Consider the following 10733-nt stretch of genomic DNA (forward strand, 5'->3'; position numbering starts at 1 on the left):
ACATCTATTGCAGCATAACTAAGGGAGGATTCAGGGTCACCTGGTCCAGCCCTAACTATATGCTTTAGCAAAAAGGAAAGTTTTAAGCCTAATCTTAAAAGTAGAGATAGTGTCTGTCTCCCGAATCCAAACTGGAAGCTGGTTCCACAGAAGAGGGGCCTGAAAACTGAAGGCTCTCCCTCCCATTCTACTTTTAAATACTCTAGGAACAACAAGTAGGCCTGCAGAGCGGGAGCGAAGTGCTCTAATAGGGTGATATGGTACTACAAGGTCATTAAGATAAGATGGGGCCTGATTATTTAAGACCTTGTATGTGAGGAGCAGGATTTTGAATTCAATTCTGGATTTAACAGGAAGCCACATTTACAGTTGTATTGACTTGTAGTGGACGTAGTCTACTTCATGTTTAAGCACTCTAATTAACAGATTGAAAATAGTGATATTAAAGGAAGAATATGCAGCACCACCCTGTCAAATGCCAGTGCCGGTGGGGCTCAGTGATGACTCAGGTGAGCTGGATTTATGGCTGAATCAAAACATAGAGGCCCCTGCTGTGGTCAGTAAGGGATATAAAGGGGGTGTTTTACTGTTATTGTAGCATCAGCATTATTGTTACATCAGAATCATATAACAACCATTGCATTGAACATTTATTGAAGCTATTGACATTACATTAATATTTGTATTACAGTGATTGTTATAACTTCATGTTAATCTTCTATTAACAGGTATCAAAAGTAGTCAACAAGTTCATGTTGAAGTGAAGTTCATATTAATACAGGTTTTGTTTGTAGACAATTGGGAAGACGCAGGCTCTGGGCGGAGCCAAGAGTTGAACAGATCTAACATGACAATTAAATTGATTTCATTCCCTAACACAGGATAACAAGACTGGAGCAACGACACTGGATAGGAGAAAGTCTGATACTTTCTAAGATATGAGGTCACTAACCTTTTCTTTTAATTTTCTAGCTTCGTTGAATTGACACATGTTAGAATTAGAAATGGCTAATTTGTTTTTGATGTCTTTTATTAGAATGAGTGGTTTTAATCATTTTTATACATATCTTGCAAATGTGCTTATAATGAGTTGGCACTCGGTCTTTTGAAGGTTATAAGCTTCGTTCGGCGATAGTCCGGACTGATAAAGTGTAGGAAATGCCTTGAGTGCAGCGGGCTAAATGCAAACACGCTTACACACACATACACTAAATTAGGATAAGTCCTTGGGACATTCTGAATGTTCTAAACAAATTCTGAATCACCAAAAGATCAGTAGACAGCAACATTAGATTGTTAGAGCTAGGAAGAGAGGTGTTTTGGTTTTCTGTCTCTTACAGAGAAAGGAACAGACACCAGACGAGGTCACAGATATACGAGGATCCTTGGCAGCAGAGACAGATACGGTGACTGCAGAAACATCAACTGGGTTCAAGTGTCATGGCATTTTGGGCTCCAGTTAGTCACCTCAAAAGGATGGATCCCATAAACACAGCAATAACCATGAAGGGGTTGGCGGAAATCCAGGAACACCAGACCAACGACGTTCGAGAGGCTCTTGGTCATAAGGGGGACACGTTCCTGTTCCTTTTTCTGGGGAACACAGTGGTGACCCCAGAATACACAGATCATTGTTTGAAATCGGGGCAGAATAATCCCCTGATCTGTGCAACGACTGAAGGGTTGTCTAACCCCTGAGGTTGAAGGAAACAAGAGCAGAGGATCACCCGACTGGAAGACACTGGTGCCTACAGCAATAAAATAAAGGCTAAAAGCTCCTCGGACAGAGGTTCTAGTCTGAGTACGTTTGAAGGGTATAAGGTAGCACCGAAATAAAGCTGTGGGAGAACTGGGGAGTGATGGGAGTATCATCTGTACCTACTATTGTTGTTGTAATAAAAGTTTTTCTTGCATCTGAACTGCGCAAACATAGAGGTCATCTCACATATGGTTCACCCAGCAGGGGGACAAAGGGCCTCAGGGGTAAGGAGAAATGAACCCGGCAACACTGGATTGCAGGGTGTAAGGTAGCTCTTTAAGTCTAAAGAGCTCATTAGGGGGAATTGTCGGATTATAATATTATTTTATGCCATGTTAGACCCCTAATTAAAGATTGTGAATTATTATGTAGTTTTAGTTTGCATTATTCTCCTGAATTAGAAGAAGGTGATAACTATTACATTTGGTAAACTGATTTGCATTACATTAGACTGTTGATTTATTGTGAATGAATGATATTGTTTTATGATGCATTATACTGCTGAGTTATAAGAAATACTGTTTGCAGAAAGTCATCGTCTCATTTGTCTGGTTAGAAGAGAACAGAGCATACTGCCCCATCTCACCAGGAGCAGATAAACAGGGAGCCAAGGTCGTAGCTTAGGCGCTGTGTGAGAAAGAATGTGAATGTTTAGGCTCTGATGATTAGGTGGGGGCCACTAGAGGCTATAAGAGTTTGATCAAGGCTCCACCATTTTGAGATCTGATGCTGTCTGCTGTATGGTGTCCATCTCCCACGCGTGTGTTCATTAAATCATCGTTTGACTTGACCCGGCCGGACCAGTGTGGTTATTTTGGGTTTTCCTCTTGTATCCATCCCCAATATTTGAATCCGTAACACGACACAAGTATGTTAGCATAATATAAACAGTGAAGCTGGACTATGAATGCTAACTTTTTTCAACTCAATAAAAGTTAACGTGAGGGCTCCCGTAGGTTCAGGCAATCGCATGGCAGGAAGCTGTAAATGGACCAAACTTCAGTCGGGAGAACAACTGAGATAGTCCATCCACAATACCAGATTAGTTATTAATATACTGCTGCATGGGCTGGGCTGTAATTACATTGTAAGGTTTTAAAAACTGGGCTTTAAAATGATTAGCGGTTATAAAACCCGAGAGAGGCTGACAATGATCACTGACTGTTTTTAGGAGCTTGTTGAGATTAAATAGAAAGATACAAAGCATTAAAACATGTAAAAAACACAAAAGCCTTATTAAAGGCAGAGTAGTTTGGGCCCAGAAGCAGGATTCATCACATCATCACTTAAAGACCGGATTAGGTTGTCCATATTTTATACAGTCATTGTTACCGAAGCACGGGTAAACTCCAATTCGACTGGCGTTTACAGTGTTCGTTCAGGCTTATGGTCTCAAATGAAGTAGGAGGGCCACTGACCCAGAACATGGAAACCAAACAGTGATGATGAGTGGATGAGGGTACTTCCCAGAGTCCAGTGACAGGTCGGCCTTGTTACACATGCGTGGAGCAGATCATGGATATACTTTTCTGGAAGGATTTCAGCATCCATGTTAAAGTGAAATGCTAAACCCAGTGTGATTCTATCGTGTGTCTCAGTTTTTACAGTTTTTTCTGAATGCTTAAACCCTAACTGTGAGTCTAATAGCACAATTTCTAAAGCTATTAATACTTATAGCAAAACCACTCACTGAGTTTGCAAAACTAAAAGCACAAACACTGCTTTGCACTCAGTTTGCCATTTTGTAACACACACTTTGCAAACCTGTAGCTACAATCCACTGCACAGCACTCTTTTTGCAGAACTGTAAACACAACTCACTGCTTTACACTCAATTCCCAAATGATCAACGCACTCCTAGCAAAACTATACACATTTATGGCCATTATTTACACTATTTTGCCAACTGTCTGGCACACTGTCACATGTGAAAACTTTTTTAGATAATTAGTTCACTTTGCAATCAGCCTAAGCACTATAATACAGGTAAGCTCTGTGTGTGGAGTACAATGGAGGGAGCAGGAAGAGTGAGAAGTAGAGGAGGCCGAGGAAGAGGACGTGGAGGTGAAGTAGTAGGAAGAAGAGGACGAAGAGGACAAGGACAAGGAGGAGCAAGAGGAGGACGAGGAGGGGGGAGAGGAAGGGTAAGAAGAGTAAGAAATAGAATTGCTGATGACATCAGAGCTACAATAGTGGACCATGTAATCAACCATGGAGTGACCCTGAGGGAAGCTGGCCAACGGGTTCAGCCTAACTCGAGCCGCTACACTGTAGCAAGTATCATAAGGACATTTTTAAATGAGAATCGGTTAGTACAGTCACTTTGCACTAAGATTTGTAGCACTGCCATATGCCAATGAGAAACACAACAATACCATAGATGTAAAATTCCAGAAGATATTTTCCCCGGTGCTTTGACTAGAGGACATTGCATGTGGTGTAGACAAAATTTTGTGGCCAGATCCAGAGAGACGACACGATGTAGACTGATTTCTTTTTTTTCCTCAGTGAAATTACTATTTCGTTTTGACTTGGAAATAAACACTTGTGTTTGTTTTGATGTGTGTGAATAAACACCAGTACTTGAAGTTTGGATCCCTCCATGTTTACAGACCTATGACAAAAGTATGAGCTCAAACTGACATAGCCTACCTTGTGCACAGAGAAAGCAAAAGCCAGATGTGTTTTTCATTCATACCATCAGTGTGTAGTTGGTGCATTGTGTGCTTATTAATATGATGGCTTGTGTTAACTGTTGGATACAAAAATACCATTTTTACAAAGGTGTGGAGAGTTAAGCAAGGGTTATTCGCTTTTACAAGAAAACTACAATGTTTTGCTGATTGGGTGAAGAGTTTTCTTATTTGTGTTTAGAGTTTTGCAAAAATAGCCAATAGTTACAAAAAATGTGCTCAAGCCATCAGAAAAAACTGTAATACAGTTTTTTCTGAAAAAACTGTAATACAGTTTTTTCTGAATGCTTAAACCCTAACTGTGATTCTTATAGCACAATTTTAAAAACTATTAATACTTATACCAAAATCACTCACCGAGTTTGCAAAACTAAAAGCACAAACACTGCTTTGCACTCAGTTTGCCATTTTGTAACACACACTTTGCAAACCTGTAGCTACAATCCACTGCACAGCACTCTTTTTGCAGAACTGTAAACACAACTCACTGCTTTACACTCAATTTCCAAATGATCAACACACTCCTAACAAAACTGTACACATTTATGGCCATTATTTACACTATTTTGCCAACTGTCTGGCACACTGTCACATGTGAAAACTGTTTTAGATAATTAATCAGCCTAAGCACTAAAAATAAGCTACAGGTAAGCTGTCCGTGTGGAGTACAATGGAGGGAGCAGGAAGAGTGAGAAGAGTGAGAATTAGAGGAGGCCGAGGAAGAGGACGTGGAGGTGAAGAAGTAGGACAAAGAGGACGACAAGGACAAGGAGGTGAAGTTAGAGGAAGAGGACAAGGAGGAGCATGAGGAGGACGAGGAGGGGGAAGAGGGAGGGTAAGAAGCGTAAGAAATAGAATTACTAATGACATCAGAGCTACATTAGTGGACCATGTAATCAACCAGGGAATGACCCTGAGGGAAGCTGGCCAACGGGTTCAGCCTAACTCGAGCCGCTACACTGTAGCAAGCATCATAAGGACATTTCGAAATGAGAATCGGTTAGTACAGTCACTTTGCACTAAGATTTGTAGCACTGCCGTATGCTGATGACAAACACAACAATACCATAGATGTAAAAATACTGAAATTGTTACTTTACAGAATTTCTAGACGACCAGATGCTGGGGGCAGAGGAAGAATGTTCACTGCAGACCAAGAAACCCATATAGTCAATATGGTGATTGCAAATAATTCCATAAGGCTACGCGAAATTCAGCAGCACATAATTGAGGATGACACCACCTTCCAAAACATACAAAATGTGAGCATTTCTGTATTAGGTCGTGTACTTGCCCGCAACAGAATCCGAATGAAACAAATCTACAGAGTACCTTTTGAAAGAAACAGTGAACGTGTAAAACAGCTGCGATATGACTATGTGAGGGTAAGCTATAGTATCATTGGTACTGAATTTGGAAGTGCATACTGTAGTGCTGTGCATGTGCCTGCTGTGCTGAATTTGTTTTGTCTTGTCTAGAGAGTGATGGAACTAGAGGCAGATGCCATGGGTCATGAGCAGATTTTTGTGGATGAAGCTGGTTTCCACCTCACAAAGACAAGGAGACGTGGCAGGAACATTATTGGACACTGTGCCATAATCAATGTCCCAGGACAACGTGGTGGTAACATAACTATGTGTGCAGCTATAAGTCAAAATGGAGTTTTTCACCATCATGCAACCCTGGGCCCATATAACACTCCACACATTATTACATTCCTGGACACCTTACATGACATGCTCACCAATGTTCAGAGACCAGAGCAGACCAGATACGTCATCATATGGGACAATGTTAGTTTCCATAGGGCTGCTTCGGTCCACAACTGGTTTACAGATCACCCACTCTTCACTGTACTCAACCTCCCCGCATACTCTCCATTCTTGAACCCAATTGTAGAGTTCTTCGCTGCCTGGCGCTGGAAGGTCTATGACCGTCATCCCCATCAACGCATAGCCCTTTTACAGGCAATGGAGGAGGCATGTGGGGATATTACAGTTTTTTCTGAATGCTTAAACCCTAACTGTGATTCTTACAGCACAATTTCTAAAACTATTAATACTTATAGCAAAACCACTCACTGAGTTTGCTAAACTAAAAGCACAAACACTGCTTTGCACTCAGTTTGCCATTTTGTAACACACACTTTGCAAACCTGTAGCTACAATCCACTGCACAGCACTCTTTTTGCAGAACTGTAAACACAACTCACTGCTTTACACTCAATTCCCAAATGATCAACACACTCCTAGCAAAACTATACACGTTTAAGGCCATTATTTACACTATTTTGCCAACTGTCTGGCACACTGTCACATGTGAAAACTTTTTTAGATAAGTTCACTTTGCAATCAGCCTAAGCACTATAATACAGGTAAGCTCTGTGTGTGGAGTACAATGGAGGGAGCAGGAAGAGTGAGAAGTAGAGGAGGCCGAGGAAGAGGACGTGGAGGTGAAGAAGTAGGATGAAGAGGACGACAAGGACAAGGAGGAACAAGAGGAGGACGAGGAGGGGGGAGAGGAAGGGTAAGAAGAGTAAGACATAGAATTGCTGATGACATCAGAGCTACAATAGTGGACCATGTAATCAACCGTGGAATGACCCTGAGGGAAGCTGGCCAACGGGTTCAGCCTAACTCGAGCCGCTACACTGTAGCAAGCATCATAAAGACATTTTGAAATGAGAATCGGTTAGTACTGTCACTTTGCACTAAGATTTGTAGCACTGCCATATGCCAATGAGAAACACAACAATACCATAGATGTAAAAATACTGAAATTGTTACTTTACAGAATTTCTAGATGACCAGATGCTGGGGCAGAGGAAGCATGTTCGCTGCAGACCAAGAAACCCATATAGTCAATATGGCGATTGCAAATAATCCTATACTTGGAAATAAACACTTGTGTTTGTTTTGATGTGTGTAAATAAACACCAGTACTTGAAGTTTGGATCCCTCCATGTTTACAGACCTATGACAAAAGTATGAGCTCAAACTGACATAGCCTACCTTGTGCACAGAGAAAGCAAAAGCCAGATGTGTTTTGTATTCATACCATCAGTGTGCAGTTGGCGCATTGTGTGCTTAGTAGATGATGGCTTGTGTGTACTGTTTGATACGAAAACACCATTTTTACAAAGGTGTGAAGAGTTAATCTAGCTGTGTTCGCTTTTGCAAGAGAACTACAATGTTTTGATAATTGGGTGACAGGTTTTCTTATTTGTGTGTAGAGTTTTGCAAAAATAGCCAATAGTTACAAAAAAATGTGCTTAAGCAATCAGAAAAAACTGTAACCAGGCATCATGTCAGGCCTGGATACGCCATTCCAGGAGAAATTTTCCCCGGTGAGACGACACAATGTAGACTGATTTCTTTTTTTTTCCTCAGTGAAATTACTGTTTTGTTTGGACTTGGGAACACTTGTGTTTGTTTTGATGTGTGTAAATAAACACCAGTACTTGAAGTTTGGATCCCTCCATGTTTACAGACCTATGACAAAAGTATGAGCTCAAACTGACATAGCCTACCTTGTGCACAGAGAAAGCAAAAGCCAGATGTGTTTTTTATTCATACCATCAGTGTTTAGTTGGTGCATTGTGTGCTTATTAATATGATGGCTTGTGTTAACTGTTGGATACGAAAATACCATTTTCACAAAGGTGTGGAGAGTTAAGCAGGGTTATTCGCTTTTACAAGAAAACTACAATGTTTTGCTGATCGGGTGAAGAGTTTTCTTATTTGTGTGTAGAGTTTTGCAAAAATAGCCAATAGTTACAAAAAATGTGCTTAAGCCATCAGAAAAAACTGTAAAGAAGGCCGTTCACAGTCGGTCACTTCCTAAAGCACTGTGCTTTATAAAGATGTAGAGCAGCAATGACCTCATTTGGCCACCAAAGGGCAGTATTCACCAGGAAACCTCACAATGATGTGCTGAATATGAAAAATGTTTAAAAAATGTTTAAAGAATAGCATGCTCCACTCCTTTAACACCAGCTCTCATGTCCTGCAGACTTTGTCTTTGACTTTATTTGAACCTTTATTTGCTGTAATTTGGCAGAAAGGTTAAAAACGACCTAAATGAAAGTACTGCAGAGTTTGAGCTCGAGTTGAGAGCGGCACAGTCGCAGCGTGTATCATCAGACATCTGACAACTAACAGATACTGAGACCAAAGATATTTCCTCTAAAGTTTTAGTTTAGTTTCAATTTTCAAGTTCACAAAGTGATTTCAGTTAGTGAGATTGTTCTAGTCTAGTTTTTATTATTTTTGATACATCGATTTTTAGTTTATGTATATTAGTTTCCTTTAACTTTATTACTGCTGAGAGCAGGAAACAGGTTTCATTTAAGGAGTTGGAGCAGCTTCCTGCAGGGGTGACGAGCTTACTGATGGTTGAAATCACTTTGACGGCTTGCTGCTTCCCACGGTTCACCCCACACTCACTCAGTGTGGGGTGAACCCGTGCTGATGATGCTGATGATGGAGCAGGAAATTTCTTCTTCACGTTCAGTCTGCTGAGTCTTATTATGATCATGTATTTCCAAACCAACTTTCCTAATGTGTGTGTGATTCAGGATGACTTTTGGGATAAAATTCTTTACCGGGTCCATGGCTCCTCATTATGTGCCAAACATGGGCTGATTCAATGTAAGATTTTGCACCGCGTACACTGGACTAAAGCCAGACTAGCTCAAATATACCCCAACCTTAGCCCTGATTGCGACCGCTGTCATCAAACACCTGCCTCTCTAATACATGTGTTTTGGTCATGTCCATCCCTCAAACAATACTGGATTAATATTTTTCTGACTTTATCAAAGATCATCCAGCTAACCCTCCAACCTGTGCCCTTAACTGCTTTGTTTGGGGTTCTTCCTGATACAGTTTTCTTGCCGACGCCCCAAGCGGATCTGGTAGCATTTCTCACCTTATTGGCAAGATGCAGAATATTGTTATGTTGGAAGTCCCCTTCTCCCCCATCCTGGGAAATCTGGATCAGAGATGCTTTGTATTTTAGGAAACTCGAAAAGATTAAATTCACCCTGCGTGGGTCTATGGCCAAATTTCTTAAGATCTGGCAACCCTTCTTTGACCATGTTCAGACTTTGCAGTCCTGCAACGCTCCCAATTAGCCAGCTCAGACTTTATTCTATTTTATTTTATCTTATGTTTAAGTATACGGACTCTATTGTGCCTGTGCTTTATGATGGCATTTACTTACCTACTTTATACATGTTTCTTTTCTCTTACAGATTTGACTTATCTCTACAACTAAGCTGACCACTCATTATGTTTGTGGGAGGTTTTTTTTTTTTTTTGTTCTGGGTTTTTTTGTGTCTGTGTGGGGGTGTGGGTTCTGAAACTCTCCACATCTCTGTTGTACACTCAGGAACTGCTATTTTGTACTCCAGGGTTTACTATTCGTATTATTAGATCAGATCCTTTCTTTTTTCTTTTTGTACACCCACTGGTACTCCTATAATTATGAGGTGGGAGTGTATGTTTCATATTGTTTTATGTTCTTCAAAAAGAAAACGGCATATTGTTCAATTTGTCTTTTGTAAAAATGGATGCAGAAAACTAATAAAATAATAATAATAATAATAATAATAATAATAATAATAATAATAATAAAAAAGGAGCAGGGTGAAAATTATTACTGAAAAACTGACCTTTTCATTGAGCCCCAGCACAAAGCACTGCTATGCAATGAAGTGCTTTAACTCTGTAACACTCAAAGCTGTAAAATCCAGTTCAAAATGACGGTTATCTTCCAGTTTACACTTGGTATAAAAACTTGAGCAGGGTTCAAGCCGTCACTGAGCATCACCAGTCTAGACCCGAGAAAAAGAATCAGTGACAGGCTGCAGTCAGTCAGACTGAAGTACGCTGAGGATGACCCGGAGACAGATTCTGCAGACTGAAGTGTCCTTTGGTCAGATGAGATGAAACTCTGTGGACACAGAGACGCTGCCCATGTTTGGAGAAAGAAGACGGAGGCTCCCATCAAATTACACACAGGTGCCACAAACGAGGGGTGTGGTGACTCTGCCCAGTGATGGATTTACTGACACGCAGGAAAACCCAGCACTCACCCGGACCATGACACTCTGGCTCTCTGCTCTCTTCATGAACAAACATAAAGTGGTCACTTCTTATGCAGAGAGTCATCGTGAGTGAAGACGATCTCTGAGCAATTAACAGGAAGCCAAGAAGTGTCTAATCCACGCAGGATTAATGAGCCATGACTGCAGCCGCTGAAGCGGCCTCCATTGGGCC

The 10733-nt window shown here is 40.9% G+C and overlaps 1 protein-coding gene across 1 annotated transcript; it reads left to right on the forward strand.

Moving 5' to 3' along the window:
* The first annotated feature begins 500 nt into the window (after positions 1 to 500).
* On the forward strand, positions 501 to 10378 carry LOC146523828 (uncharacterized). The gene is made up of 4 exons (XM_085134791.1): positions 501 to 509; positions 5457 to 5837; positions 5931 to 6435; positions 10260 to 10378. The coding sequence occupies exons 1-4, from the start codon at positions 501 to 503 to the stop codon at positions 10376 to 10378; spliced, it is 1014 nt and encodes a 337-aa protein (XP_084990917.1).
* The last annotated feature ends 355 nt before the right edge of the window (positions 10379 to 10733 follow it).

Source organism: Neolamprologus multifasciatus, chromosome 2, assembly GCF_963576455.1.
Source record: "Neolamprologus multifasciatus chromosome 2, fNeoMul1.2, whole genome shotgun sequence".
NCBI lineage: Eukaryota > Metazoa > Chordata > Actinopteri > Cichliformes > Cichlidae > Neolamprologus > Neolamprologus multifasciatus.